The sequence below is a fragment of the Strix uralensis genome, chromosome 26, assembly GCF_047716275.1.
Source record: "Strix uralensis isolate ZFMK-TIS-50842 chromosome 26, bStrUra1, whole genome shotgun sequence".
In the NCBI taxonomy this organism is placed as follows: domain Eukaryota; kingdom Metazoa; phylum Chordata; class Aves; order Strigiformes; family Strigidae; genus Strix; species Strix uralensis.
In genome coordinates this window covers 5,951,627-5,970,195 of record NC_133997.1, presented here as the reverse complement: position 1 = coordinate 5,970,195, position 18,569 = coordinate 5,951,627, and the positions used below count along the sequence as shown (strand labels likewise).

At 49.9% G+C, this 18,569-nt stretch overlaps 1 protein-coding gene across 7 annotated transcripts in view; it reads right to left on the bottom strand.

Annotated features, from left to right (window-relative positions):
- Window positions 1–5,730: 5,730 nt before the first annotated feature.
- SNX19 (sorting nexin 19) overlaps window positions 5,731–18,569 on the bottom strand; it is a 32,684-nt gene continuing 19,845 nt past the window's right edge. Inside the window, exons 9-12 of one of the 7 annotated variants that reach the window (XR_012632273.1) lie at window positions 17,257–17,441; window positions 16,324–16,411; window positions 6,112–11,400; window positions 5,731–5,986 (exon numbers count right to left, since the gene is read on the bottom strand). Coding sequence is in view for 5 of the 7 variants with exons in the window: in XM_074894785.1 (XP_074750886.1) it covers window positions 15,520–15,655; window positions 16,324–16,411; window positions 17,257–17,441 (409 nt within the window). In the remaining 2 variants the exon portion in view is untranslated. Of the gene's footprint in view, window positions 11,401–11,730; window positions 15,656–16,323; window positions 16,412–17,256; window positions 17,442–18,569 lie in introns of those variants that run through there. The other 6 variants (XR_012632274.1, XM_074894787.1, XM_074894788.1 and 3 more) reach the window with 6 other exon arrangements.

Below are 18,569 nucleotides of genomic sequence, written 5' to 3'. Positions count from 1 at the left end.
CTCCTCCTGATTTCCCTCTCTGCTCCCAGCTCCCTCCCTGCCGTACAATAGGTAAAGCCCCGGGCCTAAGAAACCAGGGCTGGTACTAAAGCGCCCCAAGCTCGGTGGGGGAGTGGAGACCTCCCTGGCTCAGGTCGCCCGTTCATGCCTGATTGCAGCTCATCAAGGCCCAAAGTCTAATAATGAAACAACCGAGGCCGAGAGCTCCCTCTGACAGCTTAACTGATGGTTGTAATTAGGGACTGGCCCACACAGCTTTTTGTTAGTGCGCCCGCAGCCCAAGAGTTATTACGACTGTTGTGGAAAGACGGTGCTTCACGTCCAGGAAAAAGGCATCAAGGCCCCCAACCTTCAGGGAAAAGGGGAGCAGAAAGGCTTGGTGCAAACAGGGAGCCCTCTGTGCTCTTACGGATTCATAAATGGCCATCAGTGTGAATTTTAAGTGCAGAGCGAAGTTTCGTTTACCTAGAGTTTTCATTCCAGGTACATCCAAGCACATTTTTATTTCATTGCACGTGGCGTATTCATCATTGTTAAAGCTTCTGCGGCACCCTGATTATTCCCTAGACATTGGTGACTGCAGGCAGTCTCTTGAGTCTCTCTGCTTCTTTCTCTCCAGACTATCTATGTACCCCTAGATGAGGCTGACCACCTCTTTCCTTAGTCTGTGGCTCACTGGTTTTGGCCATGATTCACCTACCAGACTCCTCTGAGTTCTGGCTAAGATCTCCCGCCGCAGTTGTGGTGATGCGGGTTAGCTGGGGTGTCTGTATCACTTCCTCTGTTTTGCTTCATGAAAAATTAAAAATATTTTCTTACATAGCAAAAGACTAACCATACTAAGAAACACACTCATTTTCTAGATGATAGGTAGAGCAGTCCTCTGGGGTCCCTACTTTCATCCTTCTTTCTGTCTTTCCAAGCAGAACCTGCTTCTCTTTCCTACACTGCAAACAAGATTTTGGGTTTTGTCGTTTGATTCTGCAGCTTCGAGTTTTCTTACTCCTGGGCAATGTCTGCTCTTCTCATAGCTGTTTTATAGAAGAACTTGTGATTGTAAATGGCAAAGTGAAGGAAAAGGAAGTAAACTGGTTATTGTGCCAGAATCACTTCTGGCACTCCTCCCATTTCTATTTTCTCTTACATTATAAAGCTGGAATAAATCAGAAGTGAGCAGTACACCGGTAAACTGATGAAAGGGGAGCAGAATCAGCACTCTGGTCCCTTGCACTGGGATGAAAAGGTGTAGTCCCATGCAGGCAACGGTTAGCCTGAATTACAAGTGGTGGGGAAGGAGAATAGACTCAGAGTGTTTATTAGCAGTCATAACCTTAATCAAATAACACTCAAGGATATGTAAAGAAATCTGTTCCACTGCAGCCTCCCAAGCCAAATAAAGGAGTAAATGGGACTTCTATCAAAAATCCCTTTTAAAATTCATGCATGTTGGGTTCTAAAAAAAATATCCCAATTTCTTGGGGAACAGCCAAAGCTCCAGAGGAGCCGCCCTAGATCAAACCAGTGGCCCATCATGCCGAGCATTCAGCCTCCTCCTGTAGCCAGCTCCAACGCACAGGAGAAAGGTGACGCCCCAGGATGAACCTGGCCTCTTGGGCGACGATGTCCACGTGAGGAAGGAAGAGGATGCTCTCCCCAAAGCATCCTTGGGCCTACAGGCATCTCCCAGCTCAGAGATCTTGATCTACCCATTTCATTTTGCATAGCAAGAGCCTCACGTGCTCCCTCTCCCCCATCTACCGGACTGCTTTAGTCAATGTTTACATATTATGGAGAATTACATGGGGAAAAAAAAAGAAAAGAAACAGACTCTGTGTAATAGAGGTGCATGTAAATAATCACTAGTCTAATCCCCTTTGACAATGAAAGATATCCAACCAGAAAATGTTCACGTCTGTAACTCAACCTGAAATTTAAGCACAAGGAAGTCGTGTCAAAAGGGGACTTGGGTTCCCATAAAAGCCTTTCTACTTCCAGACCCTGGGCCCCCTAGCCAAAAAAACAGAGCAAACTTCCAGACATAACATCTGAGAAGTGCAGGCCTCACAAAGGGACTTGCTAACCTCTGCCAGAGAGACAACCACCAAGAAAACAAGCAGAGCGACGGAAGCCTTCAAGCCCAGATGAAGTACCTGCCACTGAAGAGAGGCACGCTTTCCATCAGAGATCGAACAGGCTGTGGCACATTATCCCACGGGGCCTGGTGAAAGCCCTCTCAGGGGAGTCATTTGAAACCAGACTGGACAAAGCCCTGGAGAAGATTCGTGGCTGGAGTCTGTTCTGCTCCGCTCTTGTGCAACAACCCTGAAGTTGATGCATGACAGAAGAATCTAGCTTGGGGTAGGAAGGGGAGCCCCTGGGCAGAGAGAGGTGGATTAAATAACTAAGGATATGCAGCGTGTGAGGCCCACCAGCATTGCATGGGCAGGACTGAAAATCTTCCTGAAAGCAGCACACATCATCTAGGGAGTGGAGGGCACCTCCGAAGGAGCAGGTACTCATGTCTGTGTGAGGACAGCTGGGGTTAATGCCTCCTTTGCAGTCAGTGATGATGTTAAAGAAATGAAGCAATAAGAGCCAAATTTAGCTCAAGACCCCTACCAAAAGCAGGGTGGACCACTGGAGCATCAGCTTGTGTTCCCGTTGCCTCCATGCCCTAACAGGTCCTGCCTGTTCTGCCTCCAGTCCCTAACACTTGCATGCTGCACCCTCTGCCTGCACAGAAAGCAGCGACACCCTGATGAAAGAGAAATATTAAGAGGAAAGTGTTGGGAAAATGGGCAGAGAGCAAAGCTGCTCAATTGCAGGACTTCACGGTTTCCCCTCTTGCCGTAAGCGGTGCTGGCTGCATTTCACCTTTCTTTACCCAGAGCCTCCAGACACAAGACTCCACTGGTATTAAATTCCCGCCACGTGCGACAGTAACCCTCCCCTGATACACCGGGGAGTTTCTCTTTGCTGGTTGGGAATTTTCCGATGAGATGGTTTCTCATTGGAAAATGCCAATACACTGAAATCAAAGCCCTTTGTGGGAACGTACCAGTTTCGGGGAATCTTTCATGGGAAAATTTTCTTCAAAGCCAGGCTGGAGCTTTCCGCCTGAGAAGTGTGAGTGAGGGCACCCCGCATCCAACATCCCCATCACCTGGCAGAGCTGGCAGCCTGCCGGGATGTGGACACCAACACCCCTTTCTGTATTTTCTTCTCCCCATCTCCACACCCCTCAGACCTCTCGCCGTGAGGTTCATGTCTCTGCAGATTTATTTTACCCCTTATAAATGCTGTAACCCTCAGGGACACACCCTTCAGCCCTGGGGCAGGTCAGCATCTCGGGGCACGGAGAAGTGCAGATTGGATGTGAAGCCACTCTCACCAGCACGTGACTCTTCTAGATCACTTGTCCACCAGCTTTTCCTGAGGAAAACCAGGCAGAGCCTTGGGATCACCCTGGAAATGGGCTCAAATTTGGGAGAAGCTCCCATCCGGGAGCTGGGCCCTGTCCTGCACAGAGCTCTAGCTTGCAGGGAGGTGTGGTGGCGTGGGGGGGGGTGTTCACGAGTGTCCCCCTGTCCACAGTGGTTCTCCCTCGTCCCTCCCAGGCTCTGCGATGGCTGAGACAACAGCACCATCTTGTGCCTCTTGGCCTGGGGAAGAAAAATTAAGGGACAGCCCCAAAGCTCCCTCTTGCGGCTCTTGCAACGAGCAGGTCACACCAGCCTGGAGCGGATGTTTCCCTGCACAGCCCTTGAGGTGCAGGGTGGAGAGGAGGCGTGAGGCCCCTGCTAAATCTCTAGTAGCTAAATCTCTACCAGACCTTGCAGCTTTCCCAAACGAAAGCATTTCTGAGAAGTCACTCCTGGGCACAGCAGGACGTGGCATGTTGGTGCCACGTCTGTCCCCAACTCCAGCCACAGCAGCCGGGGTCCACACAAGGACATCACGTAGGCAAGGGTTTATCCAAGGCTGGATTTGGTAGGTCAGACCTGCTGCCGCAGAGCATGGCACGTTATTATTTCAGGAGCTACCAGGTTTCACTAAATTTGTTCCCAAAAAAAACATCTGCAGGGCTGCGGTCCTTCAAAAGATATTCAAAGCCAAGGGGAGGCGTCTCCATCTGTGACCTGCTGCTGCAGTGCTAGGCCCCGTAAAAATTAACCTTACAGGCAGTGTAACTTAAATGGCCAACTTCTTGGCTCAACAGCTCAAGGTTGTTTCAGGAGGATGTTTGCTGCAAACGTGCTGTCGCAACAGCGGCCACAAGGCTTTCCACACCTGCAGGTTCAAAGCTGGCACTTTTAACCGATTCGGCACAGAGCTGGAGGGGATTTGCTCCTATGAGGTTGTCCTTATTTTTTCCCAAGCGATTTCTTCCCCTATTGCAACCACTTTTGAATTTCACGTGGTGATGAAACTGGGTCCTTCTGAAGTTTTCCCCCAGAACGATCCACAGGACTGACAGATTGCAAAACCTCTTAGTGGCGTCTTATCTGCCAGTGCTTGTGCCGCACTCCAGGCTAAATACAGCTGCTGCCAAGCAGAAAAGATGAACTTTTTCTTAAGGACAAGGAGATCTACAGACCAAGCGTAAGGAGCTTTTTAAAGAGTATTAGTAGCTTTAGGTGTAGCTTTAGCTCCATCTTTGCCACCGGAGAAAGGTACTGACAGTAGTCCTGGTCCCTCATGCTAATCTTACAGCTGGATGTTTTAGGGTACCTGACCTGCGTTCCTCTCACCCGCATAGTTTTCCTCTCAAGCCACAATAAAGAAGTGCAGTTTTCAATCCCGTTCCCCTCTTTCCCTCCACGCAATCTCACTTTTTCATTCCTAACCATTGTGCAATTGTTCTCAGCTCCTTCTCCATCCCCTGCCTCCCACAAGCACGGGGCCATGCCCACGCTGCTCTCCAACTTGCTGGAGACACTTCGCTGAGGCTGCCAGCCAGGATCTTACCAGGCTTGACTAGCGCGAGCTTAGCGTCGCAAGTTAAGCTTGACTTCCCGCGTCCCTCGCCACGCACGCTGAACTTTCCAGGGAATATCACGCCTGACAGCGTGCCAGCCTTGTTGTTCGCTATCGATGAGATAATGTCTCTTAAATCTGGATCCCTGACACGAGGGCGTTCAACCCCCTTTTGCCTGTGGCTGCATTCCAATTTCAGGACAGAAATGACCGGGAGAAATATGAGAGGTTAGTGACATTTTTGGCTTGGAAATCGTCAGCCTGTCGTGGAAAGGAATGTGATCAAAAAGAGACATCGCTGGTGTTTATTTTCAAGCCCTTGATGTGTGATGCACTTTAATACACACTGTTCTAATGCAGCTTTTGGGCTTCAGGTGAACCTTATTTTTGTTGGCGGAGCATATTGGGTCAAGAACAGCCCTTAAAAGGGATCGCAGCGCATCGTGCCTATTTATACCCTGGACGCTGTTCTCCTCAAGACAGGAGAGCCAAGGGATGGACAGGCCCTGCCTCCTGCTTTTCCATGCAGGTGGTGGCAGGAACGTTGCCAGATGCCTTTTTGAGGGCCTGCCTCGAGGGGCAGGGGGGATTTTTCAGATGATCCATAGGGGCTGCTTTGGAGATGCACATGAATCTGGGATAAAGCTCTCAAAACGTGCAAGGACGTTTGTGCTGAAGTGTGTTGGGAATGACAGCCAGAAGCTAGTTTATTAGAATTTGCATGGACAAAAGGAAAAACTTAATACAGCTTGATGGAGCCCAGAGCAGACTTGGTTTAATAAAAGCACATTGCCTTTTGAGATAGTGATGAAGTGCAGTGCTGGGAAGGCTCTTTATCAGTCAGTCACGCTGGGAAAGCTCCAGTCGCTTCATCTTCATCACTTCCTCAGAAAAGGAGCAACGAGAAGCAATCTCCATCCTCTCAGTTATTCAATTGTTCCGACAACTCTTTTTCTAGAGAAACTACTTCCTCTCCCAAGGCCACATCCAGAGGGGCACAGGAGGTAATCTGGGGGAGAGATAAAGCGTGCTATTTGTGTGCTGGTGTTTGCAGCACGCGCGTGCTGGAGGTGAGGGAGGAATTGAAAAATTTTTATTGGCCTAATCAGACAAAAACATTGACGAGGTCCCTACTGGCTCAGGAGCACTCTCCTGTTGCACAAACAAATTTCTCCAGTGGCCCTGACTGTACGGGCAGCAGATAACATCAGAGCATCTGTCAAGAAGAGAAGATTACCCACTGCTAATGCTCTAAAAGGCCTCGGTCCCGCAGCGGCTGCGAACATGAGTAAACTAGAGAATATGTTGCAGACAGACCATCCAGCAGCATTTTTGCAACAAAAAAAAAGTCACAAACACTATCATCTAGCTGCCAGTGGGAAGAAAGCTCAGCTGTGTCAGGAGCAGGGCATCCTGTGCTGGCCAGGCACAGAAAGGACGAGCCACCAACCTGACAACCTGATCTTAAGTAACACAAGCTCAGCTTCCACGGCTCTTTCTCACCATCCTATATGACGATAGCTCCCGAGGCACCCAGAAATGGCATCGATTGTCCAAGGGGACACGGCTCACAGTTGCCCTCACAGTGCTGTGCACGTCACCACCTTGCAGCAACCAAGCAAAGCTATTAAATATCAAGTACTTCCCATGAAGCTGACATTTTTAATCCCCACGCTGCCTTCCCTTTTCACACACTGGTGGCTGGGGCCTTTCCCCACTGCGAGGGGCTTTCCCCCCCCTCCCCATTTCTCCAGCCTTATTGCTCCCTCCCACTCTCAGCTGAGAATTAAAAGACATAATAAAGAGCCCTTGAACAGGAGGGGGAGCGTCTGGTGGGGGGGAAAATAAAATAAAAAAAAAAAGCAGGTCCCTTGTTTGAGCCCGGGATTCATCTGCCTCTCCCCGCGGAGATAAAGAGGCCCTTTCACCCCAGCAACCAGAAGGTTGAAGCTGGATATGTGCTTACCAGCACGGCCGTGGCTGGGAGCTGCCAGCCTGGGGTCTGACGGCGGTGACATTTCTCCCTCAGATTAGACGGTAACGGTGCAAAAACGCATTAGAGTTGCTGGGGAGACTGCCCCTTCATAAGGCTGCACGCTTGGGAGCGAGCCGCTGTAGCTATGAAACCGGGCCACGGCGTGGCTTCAGCCCCTTTCTGCAGATTAAGGTTAATAAGAGCCTCCCCAGCCCGCCGTGCCCACCGCGCTCTCCCAGCGGAGAGCAGACCGGACGAGGTGGGAGCCCAGCGCCTCTAATATCCCCACCGGCGAGCGCGCTGTGCCCCCGCTTTTGTTCTCCGCTTCTGCCCAGTGATTTTCATTACAAATATCCTCTTATCATGCGCGCATGGGGGGAGAGAATGGGGGGACCGGGCCCACACAAAGAGAAAGAAAAGGCTGCTTGCTAGAAAACCAGTAATTACAGGGCTCGGGCTTTCCTCAAGGAGGATTCATACGGATTCGACATGGCAGTGTTTCACACGTACGGCCCCTCCGGGGGCGAGCTCCTGTTTCGATTTCATTATCGGCAAGCTGGGCTGCCAGGGGAACTTTTGCCCCGAAATGAGTTTGCAAAAGGGGACAGTTGCACTTCTTTTATTATCTGCTTTGAAAGCAATTTCGCCGCTGCCCCCAGAAGCCTCCGTGTTGGCTCGGGCGCACGATGGGAGAGCACAAATGCCATGAGTTGGCTTGTCGTTGCAGCGCTGCTGCTGCCCCTAAGCATGGGAAATCTTCTTCTATGTGGTCACCACCTATTTTAGCAAAATATGGAGGCGTTGAATCAACCCTTCAAATGTCTCCTAACCCCATGCGTGACTTGTGAAGGCTGTGCTCTCAAGGTGCTTATAAAAGATAAGCAAATTCTCCATTTCTCCTTTTACAAGGGAGGTAAAACATAACCCATGTATAAATGGATGCAAGAAAGCCTTGCAGGACTGAAACCTGACCTTTTTTACTTCCTTGCCACAGGTTCTGTGTGATTTTCTTCAGTTCAAGCTGAACAGGTTAGCAGAGCACCCAGAGCTTTGCAGTGCTAGGACATCGGCACAGCTCTGGGTCAGGTTATCAACCTGATGTTACAGCTGGCTGAAACGATGGCTCAAAACAACCAGGCCAAGTTCATGCTGGAGGTCTGAGAGAAGAGGAACCCAAACTGCCTCCTCCCTGCTCAAAAACCTGGTTAGCAACAGACACCTCTCCCATTCAGTAATGCATCCTTATATGTTGTACACAAACCTGAAAGGGGGCCTGTTTGGGGTAATTCTATACTGTTTCTCTGGGGAATGTGTCTTGGGGCCAGTTTTTCACCTTCCTTGATGCTTCGCCAAGAACTCTGGGACATTTGTAGGACACCTCGCAGTAGCAGGACTGATGACGAGAGCCAGAAAACTCTGTAGGAAAGATGTTTCTGCCATTAGCGCACACGCTTTTAGGCAAACTACCCCAACCCTTTGTGTTTTTATGATGTGTACAAGACAAGGACCAGCACATCGACCCACTCTGCAATCTCAGAGGTGAGGTACAATTGTTTGATGACAAATACTAGGAAACGCGCTGTTGCGGACAGAGCCCCATAGTGTAGGAGTCACTCCTGTCCCTGCAAGCTCACAAACTCAACATCTACCTGCGTACTTCTAGGTGCCTGGATCTGTTATTCTTGGGCCAAATTCAAGAAGCGGAGTTGGACTGTAGCTTAGGTTTCAGGTAACCCCGATCTGCTACTAAAAATGAGTCCCAGGTTTACACTTTGGCTCCTCGTAAAGACAGGACCATTTGCAAAACTCAGACCCAAGCCCGGCCTTTGGTTTCCAAACACGCTGAATTTTGCTTTGGTTCTCTCTTAATTCCCATCGTCTTTTCTTTCTCTCCTTATTTACTTGTTAATTTCCTGCACCCCGAGCCCTGCTGAGACCAGCCTCTGCCTACATGGGATTGCTCGCTCCAGCCCTTCCCTCTTCAGGGAAAGGTCAGGAACGGAGGTTTAGTGTGCTGAGAAGAAAGGCAGCAGCAGACAGACAGAGAGCACTCATAAAGATCTGGCTGTGAGCCTCTCTGAGAAAATGTCAGGTTGGGGAGGCTATAATAGTTTTAATCTGCAGTACAAGGGGATTAAAAGACTCGTTCTCACAGCACAAAAGAAAAAGGAGCGGAGCGGAAGGAGCGGAACAAGGAGAGAATGAAGGCTGCAAGGGGAGGAAGGGAGAAAGTTAAAGAGCTCAACTATAAAGAGCATCGGGATTTAAAGAGCTCCGTCTTCTAGCGTAATAAATGTGAAGTGGCCTGCATGGAAAAGGGGCTTTAGCCAATGGCTTTGCTTTTGCTTTTTCACACTAAGCACACACACTCCAGCCTTCTTCAATCAAGGCAACTTGTTATGTTTGGCTTTGTTGATTTTCAGGGGCAAAGGAGTAGGAGGGGGAAACAGAAGGTTAATGAGGCTCTCCCAGATGCGACACTCGAGAGAAGCTGGTGGGCATTATATTTTTTAAACAGTGGTTTATGGTCTTTGATCCTCACCCCTGCTGTCCCTCCTCCAGCACGTCCCTCAAACCCCCCTTGTCCTCGAGGGCCGTCGAAGAGCAAAGGGGCCTGGGAACAGGAAGGAAGTACGTGGAATTGCAGGATGCTCTCCTCAAGTACTGCTTGAGCGACCTTTTCAGCTGCTCAGCGAGCCCAGGAGATGAAGAGAGAGTAATTGAAAAGGGTAAGGAAAGAAGGCGACTTTAAATACTTTTCGAAGGGGAAAAAACAACCCAATGTCTCAATCGCAGGAGATGTAAGGGCCAGTCAGCCACCAACACGGACAAGCAAGCTGCGCTCCAAAAGGGAAACCAAAGACTCAAAGGCAGCTTTTAGCATCGCTCAAGTACTGCAGGAAACAGGGTTTCTTAGGGCTGGACGCTAACCTCAAATCAAGGCAGGACTGCTCCACTAGATTAGCAGGGAGATTTGGACGTGTTTATATTAAAACACTGCCAATACTCTCCTCAAAGACAAGAGGATGCTTCCCCCACCTGGAAGTAACGACATACTTTAGTCTTCAAAATCTTTGAAGAAATGGCAACGGGAAGGTAAGCCAAGCACCCAGGAGTGCTGAATTTCCTCCCATTAACACACTCACCAGCCTAAAGCACTCTGAGAAGAGAGAGGCGGGCTTCTAGCAGTCCACTATGTTAAACATGAATGTAACACTTGCTCTGATTATTATGTTATCCATCTTCTCAGCTCAGCAGGCTTACGAGTCAGGAGAGATGCTCCAGGACACCACCAGGCACACTCAAATGTCTAAGGCAGGTTCTCTCGACTATTTTAGCGGCTCAGCATAGTGCTGGGGGCTGGCTAGTGCTCTGTGCACAAGTTATACTCAGAGGGAAAAAAAATAAAAAGATTTTGTAACATAATAAGCAAATTCCAGACAGGAATTAGAGTATAGCATATCCAGTGGAGACAGGGGGCTGGAGTGGCATTAAGGTAGGAAGAATATAATTACCTGAACTGGACTGCGGCCAGGATAATGGTATTAATTTATTTCAAGCAAGCCAGAAGTGCCAAAACCTGGATTTTACATTTAAATCCAGAAGATGGCAAATCACAGCATCCCGATTCTATTCTTCCAGCGTTTGGCTGGAAGGAAAGATCTCCTGAGGGGTTCACACCCCTAACACCTACTGCCTGTGGCCATGACGGGAGAGCTCACCCTCAGCTCCATTTGGGAAGCCCGGTGCCATCCCAGCACAAAGCCCTGTCGATGCTCTGCGACGAGGCAGATCACCAAAGCCACGCCTGCACTTTGCAGTACAAAAAAACCCATCATCCTGCTCCCCATAACTCACCCGCAGGCAATAAAGCCACACTCAGTCACAAATCTAGTCACAAGCTCTCTTGAGCGTAGCCCCTAGTTCGATCTGGTATTAATTATCCACTGTTCTGCAGAGATAAATGCTTAATCCTCTGGCTGTTGACCCTGGAAATGGACCAATCTACCCTGGGGTGGATATTATACAGGGGAACTTGGCTTCAGCTATGATCCCTGCATCATGTGCTGTACAAATGTTCACTGGCTTGTAGGTAATGGATTTCATAGGGTGTATGGGATCTTTCTGTGGCAGAGCTAATCCAGAATAATACATGACTCAAACATTCATCGTATCAGGTTTTTCTTCTTCCCTCTATTTTTTTTTTCTTCGACGTAATATTTCAAATTTCATGTGGAATTTCTCATTTTCAGACATTCTCTATTTCCTTATAGCTTACCAGCTTTTCTCCTCCAGGACTGATACCGAGGTGAACTTCCTAAGCAGCAGTGCCCGAGGGATGTGCAGATGGGTCTGCACAACCCCTGCTTCTCTCGCTTTCACTTTCTTCCAGGAGAAAGGCCAAAGATCCCCACATTGCTTCTCTGGTTTCGCACTCACTGGAAAGCCTAAATCAAGAAGTTTTCTCGTCAGGGGGAAAGACGCAAAGCTGATGCTACCACAGATGGGAAAACTGTTCCTATTTCTGACCAAGCTGTTAAGGACTCTGGTCTTTCCCATGTCTGAGCAGTCCCACTAATGCCACCATGTGCCAGGAGGGCAAACCACTGTCCCAGACCCATTGCCACCAGCCAGGCGTTTCAGGACACCCGGGGAGATGCCTGCTCCCCCCTTCCCACTGGGCTTTCTTGCCTCTCCCCTACTTGCTCTTCCCTTCCCGAGGGTTGACTTACAGGCAGCTTCTTGGCAAGGGTGAATTTTAAACCCAAACACAGAAACAAGTTTGACACGGAGTATTATTGTACACAGAGTCAGAACAGAAGTCACAAGTGCTTGGGAGCAGCATTTTGCTCCCCATTTAACAAAACAGGTTTCAAGACAGCACTTTTCTACACTGACTGGAGTAGCTGCACCCACAAATAGCTGATACAAAGGTTTGAATACAGAAAATACAACAGGGAGTCAGTGTGTGGTGGCACTCTCTTCTTCCCTGAAAAACACAATCAAAAAACAAGCTCTGGTTCAACACAACAACTACTGTTTAGCTTACGGTGGTGCCTTGAGGCTCTGTACCACTGCACTCTGTGTTGTACACACACACACATGCGAGCAGCCCTGCTTGCAGTCTAACTAGCCAGCACTGGGGGAAACTGAGGCAGGGGGAGATGAAACGCTTTCCTCAGTGCAGTTGGCAAGCGGTGGGCTGGAAGCAGATCCCATACATCCAGTAGGACCTCGAGAGCTGAGCACCCACCTGAAGCCTGTACTGCCCTGTAGCTAACATGACAGAAGCCTGCAACTTCTTCTTGAGATCAAATCTGGCTGCTGTCACCACCCTCCCTTTAGCAAGAGGTATCTAGAGCCTTCTGCACGAATTCCTGCAGAAAAAGGGAGCTTGCTGGGAGTATGACACACAGAGCGAGTTAAAGGTTTTTTGTTGGCTTTGTTTGTTTTACCAAAGCAGTATTTCTAGTCTTAGTCCAATGGAAATAAACTCTCAGCCCACCTGAATGCAGAAGTTTGCCTTTGCCACCGTCATGCTCAGTTTAATCTGAAAATTACCATGAGGCAAAGAACTGGCAATAGAAAAAAGCTGAGCTTTTTATTGGAGTTTGTATTCCTTAACAACGAGATACAGAGAGGGGCTACTTGTTCCTGCCCTGTTCCTGGGCAGCTTCACCTCAGCTGTGAGAATGGACTAAGATCTAGGAGGAGAGAATGGGAGTTTGAAGCCCAGCCAGTAAGAGCATGAGAAAGGGCTCTGGCAACCCTGGTTTCTGTTTTCCTCACTCTAAGAAAAGAAAAGGGGTTGTGGAGATTAAAACAAGGATCTTGCAATCCAAACTCCCGGGGTCTGCTCCCAACTCCGCCACTGACTTCAGAGCACGTGCGAGTAAACCTACTTCATCCCTCTCTGCCCCAGCGCCTCCCACGGAAACTCAGAGGAGATGTTGCTGCTTTGCCACGTGAGCGAGTCTGCACAGCGCAGGCTGTGGGGCCCCTGGGTGAAAGGTGCAGATCAAGCAGTTGTCTGGTACAACCCCAAATCAGGGTTGCGCCATCCCAGCGAAGCGCCAGCTCTCAAGTTATGCTCCTCAGAGCCCGCCAGCAGAAATCGCAAATTATTTCCATCAGGAGGATTGAATACTGAGTCATTTGCATAATACCAGAGGTCAGGGTTAAGGGCAGGGATGCTCGGGCTTCCTGGCAAAGGAGAAATGTAAGCTCGGCCTTCCAACATCACATCCAGTGTCTGTAAGGACTGTGCTAGACCTTTGCCCTCACGTGGAGCTGGCAGCGCGTATTTTGCCGTCCACCTCTGAAGGATCCTCTTCAACAAACACCCTCTTAATGATATCCCTAATCAACGACAGACTCCAATCGTGTGCTCCAAACCCGTAAAATTAATAAGGAAGTGATAGCAAGCGCACGCACCAAGAGCATGTGGGAAGCCACCAAACACAACAGGGCTATGCTGCACCAACCCTGGCTGATGGCTCCTTCTCCTGCTCCTCAAGGCAGGCGATGTAGTAAATGGAAGTAGTAGGAGAAAGAAGGGAAACAGGAGCCTGGCAGTGAAAGACAGGGGGAAGTGGCTGCTCCAAGCAGATGTCGTGCTTAAGGATATATGGGAGTCCTGCTTCCCAACCTGCTGCTTGGCCATTTGGGATTATCCCACATGGAGCATTCTCCAACGCTTTGCCTAACCTACTCTTAAGTCTCTTAATGCACCTGCTCCCTCCTTTTCTAAGTAGTCACGGCTGAGAAATGGCTCTGGTAAGCGATGCAAAACTGCTTTGCTTCATTACATTGGATTCTGCCTCATCTCGGGATGCCCTTAGAGCTCCCTAAAATACACTTGCTGACAGCAAGCCAGTCCTTCCCTGTATTTTCATACAATACATGCACACAAACAGAAGCATGAAGAAGCACACAAGAAGCTGTGTGTCCATTATTAAGCAGCTGCCTCTGGAAAGAGCAGGGTCTGCTTTCAGCAGTCCACATGCTGGAGTTACACGGCCTTCTCTCCACACATGCCAGAGAGTATCCAGCTCCAAGAAGCAGCAGGCCATATGAAATGTGCCGTTTGGTACTGTAACACGGACACTAGCTGGGATCCTGCAAGATTCCCTCTTGCGAGGTCTCCTCTTCGAAGCACTTTAAACTGTAGACAACGCCAGGAGCAGTATCCCCTTGATCAGCAAAGCCCAGTGCTGGCCAGTTCATATTTCTCCCAGGAAATACACCAAAACAGGGCACCGAACTGGTGTGCTGGTGCATATTCTCCGTGTCCATATCCTCCGTGTCCATTTTTCCTCGTCACAAAACTGTCAGCTGGGCAGCCCAAGCTTGCAAAACCACACAAGTCTTGGATGACCCGGAAAAGCAGCTGCCAAATCGATACGCCATTCTGTGCTGGGTGGCACTGGGCATCGTGACCTGACAAGCTTTCTAGAGCCCTCTGCACACAGCTGTTGCAAGAGCAGGAAGAGCAAACCAAAGCACAGTGACAACAGAGCTAAGGAGGTGCTTTCATGCCTGTCACTGCGGTCTAACCCACTGGCTGTCCACAACATGCGGCCGGTGTTCCTATTCCAGAGCTTGCTGTGACAAGCACTTTTGTGTGGGAGCTGATTTACTTGCTCTGTGTCACACATGGGTCAGCTCCTTTCCTCCAGTGCCTTCCAGGTGACAGTGTCTGGGACTAAAACGTGACTCAGCAGGCAAAATACATGGTAATCCTAAAGTCCAGCCTAGCTACCACTCCTCTTTAGCCTGGGGACAATCCTCTTTTCCAGGACCAGAGTCTACCCTACTTGCATCCTGCTGCTTGGGCACCAAAAAATGCCAGAACAAGACCAAGTCAGAGCAGTGGCAGCGGGAGGCAGCTTATCCTCGTCCCTAAGGAAGGACAGCAGCTTTGATTTCTGCCCTGCTTTCGACCTCCCAGTGAGGTGGGATAGATCCCCAATGCTGACTTCAGGGCTATACCCACATCTCCATGCTCCGTTCTCTCCCTCTTTTTTCTTCTGGTAAAATGGATGGTGCTGCGTAGGCACAGAGTGGGCTGCTTAAAGAGCAGGGACAGCATTTGGTCCTCCCTTCACCTGTCCTGGAGAAACATCTACCAACAACACACCGGTGCGTCAAGTCTCTGCATGCCAGTGCCAGGTGGAGCCTGAGGCCACAAAAGCAAATCTGTGCTGTCTGCCTTTAGATGTTAAAGATGGTCAGAAATGTGGGGCAAGACAACAGGGGTTGTGGGCAGCCTGCATATCCTTCTCCAGCTGTCCAGCACAGCAGAGGCCTGGCATCTTCATTCCAGGCTCTCCATCAGGTCAGCAACGGAACAGGCGCTACGCAGCAGAAAAGCATCTTCAGCCCCTGACACTGGGTTTAATCCATCACCCAGCCAAAACAGAGAAGCCTGGAAGCAGCCTCATTTAGCACTGGCTGGAAAAATTCTTTACAAGAAGCTCTCAGACATGTTCAGTAAACACTGAAAATCAAATCATCCCATGCCTGTGGCTGCTTCTCTCCTCCACCGCTGGCTACACCAGCCCTGGTTAATGTGCCGCAACGCCTGCTTTGTCCAGGCCACTAGACGCAGATGGCGCGACAGCTGCGGTCTCGAGCTCATCGCTGGAGCCCTTCAGCACCAAGAACTCCAGCAGAATGTCCAAGAGGCAGAAAACCAGGTGCCTGAAATGGAGAGAAGACAAAGCTTAGGCTGGTCAGGGCACAGCGGAGCTGGGAGATCAGCTCCAGACACGCAGAAGCCAAAGCTCACGCAAGGAAGAAGGATTCTGACTGCCCTCAGGGGAAAGACAAAAGATCTCGTACCCTAGAAGAAATGTTTTAAGGGATGGTTCAGGTTTTTTTCCACCCCCCAAACCAGTGGGTGTTTGAAGCTGCTGAGCAGCACAGAAAACACAAATGTATCTCCTGGAACGAGGTGGCACATGCATTTCTCTGCAGTTAATCACAAAAACGTTGCCTTCCAATGCACAGCGATGGGTGTACAGAAAAACACTGGCTATATGCAGCTCCCTGAGCTCCTCTAAAAACAACAAACTAAGCCAGGATTTGTCTTATTTCTGCTGACAGTCCCCTGACATCCACAAACTAAGCAGGCCCAACAACATAATTAACAAGACTGGCTCAATAATCTCCAGCCAGACCGAGGTCCTAGACGTGCACCTTCATAATAAGCAAGCCAGATGCCCTCTGATAGTATAACTCTAGGATAATTATCCAGATATGTTCTGTGCCAAGAAACTGGCAGCGTGAATCTCACGGCGAAGCCCTGAGTGTAGCTTACAGACCCCACTGCAAAGGCTACTGGGGTAAAGAGACTATAATCCACGTACCTGTTTATCACAGGCTGGGCCAGGGACTCCAGTACCAGGTTCCAGCTCATCCGACATTTACTGGTTCCAAGGATTTCTTGGATCACATCTGTCAAGGTCAGAGACAAAGCTTTAGGAACTGCACATTTCCACGGTAGTAAAACAGGGCCAGTCTGCTGCTGGTGGGTACTAAATCAAAGTTTGTGATGGGGCTCTGAGCCTGAGGCACCTCGTGCCCAGCATTACCATGACAGAAAACAGCCAGGGACAGGACTAAATGCCAGAAAAGGGTTCCAGGCTGGAAGGGCACAGACTGGTAGTGCTTCTTCATTCCCAAAGGATAGTAAAGGCCACTTACGCTGCAGCAAGGAGTTCAAAGTTCAGACTGCACTCACACGATTAGGCAGCAGCAGCTTTAATGCCAAAGGTCCCCGTGTCAAACTTCAAGAGAGGGAAATCCAGTGCAGCTGGGCTCATGATTGCAGCCCGGTGGAAAAGCCACCCTTTAGAGTGAGAAGCCAAAGGCTTTGCTTTATGGCTCTTCTCAGCAATGGCACCGTTTGGCAGCAGGTGGGAGCACGGCGTGGCACTGGCTTTCCTAAGCCCTACCTTGTTGGAGCTGGCTCAGCGAGAACCGCACCATCAGCACAGAGTACGCAGCCCCTCTGCATCTGGGAATCACCAAGACGTGTGTCCTTTCTCCCTGAGCTGTGCTGCTCCCCGAATGCTTATGCAAACTACCTAGAACTGGGAAACTTGTGGGTTTTTTTGCTTGCAGGAAACCATTCAAACCTCAAAGGTCAGGAACGTTTCTCAGTGCCTTGGCACAGGCAGACTCCATCTCTGGGTTTAACCACATTTCCAGAGATGCCAACGAACCGGAGGGTTCCTCAGCCTCCCCCTGCCACTGCTCCTTTCTCAAGGGCAGCTGACACATCTCTGGGGCACACTTACTAGGCAAGATCCCCATCAGGCTCTGCAGGGCCTGCTCTGCTGCTGCTTTCTTCTGTTCCTCTGTCCTGGCTGGTTTAGGCACTGCTGGTAAAACCCCTCCAGGCCAGATGGATTCCTGTAGCAACTGGAGGTACTGGACCCAACGCTGGGTGCAGGTCAGGTTAACCACCTGGACTTCCAGCCACCTGTGGGTAGAGGGAGACAGAAAGAAAGGTCAGAAAAAGTCAGGCTTGGTACCAAATCATGAGCTTTCCACCGACCAGAGGCCCTGGAGAGAGAAATCAGTTTGCTGGGTGAGTTATGCAGTTCTATACGTTAAACATTTTCAAAAGTATTAATTAGCTGAGTTTCCCCGTGCACAGAAGTATGTAGATGTTCCCCCACCTTATAGAGAGAGACACTAACGCAAAGTCATGGTGGAAAAGCAAAAGCCATGAGAAGCTCCATCGCCCTGCTGCCTGCAGGAAACCAGTTGAGTAACTGGTGCCTAAAGGGAGCACGGCTAAGGGGTACAACTGGCCTTAAGTTCTTAAGTTATGTCCACACACAAGATGGGAGAGATGAGAAAGAGCTGGGAGAATCACCAAAATTGCTGTTTTAACTCTAAAACAAGCCCTGTGACTGACTGGAAGGACACGAGCGTGGCCTGGCAACCAGTTCTCCCCTCATCAGTCCCTCTGCTACTTAAATAGTCAAGAGTGTCTTGCCTGGAGACCCAAACACACGCTCCCAGGATGGCAAGGCACAAATATCCTGCTGCTTTGCACTCCCTCTTATCCCCCTGCTTCCCTGCTGTCCAGTCCTGCTCCATCCACTGGTGGCAGGCAATGAAATCATCGCCGCTCCCATCCAAAACCCCGCGCTGCACGTCTATTAAAAGGCAAGTTAGGTACCTGCCAAACAAAACTGCTGGTCAGCCCTCCCACTGGGCCAAAACCATGCCCTTTACATGGTAACAACCTGCAAATCCCGGGGCCGAGGGAATGCTGCTCCACGTTAGGGCTCGGAGGCGTCTGCAGCCTGCCCGGGGGGAGATGTGTCTGCACCACCCAAGCGCTGGCTGGGGAAAGGTTCTAAATCAATCAGGCAGACCCTCTTTCCCAGGCGTGAAATCACTTCCCCGTGTAATAGAAAAAGCCACAGCTGTCAGTCAAAACTCGCCACTGCTTAAAATCTTTCACCCCAGAATAAGCAGAGGCCGAATCCCTGACGCCACAGGGGACAACGGGAGGGTCCCCAATGATTGAACAAGACCGGAACTCGGCGGCCCCGCTGACGCCGTCCTCATCAGCAGGAGGGCCCGGAGCAAAGAG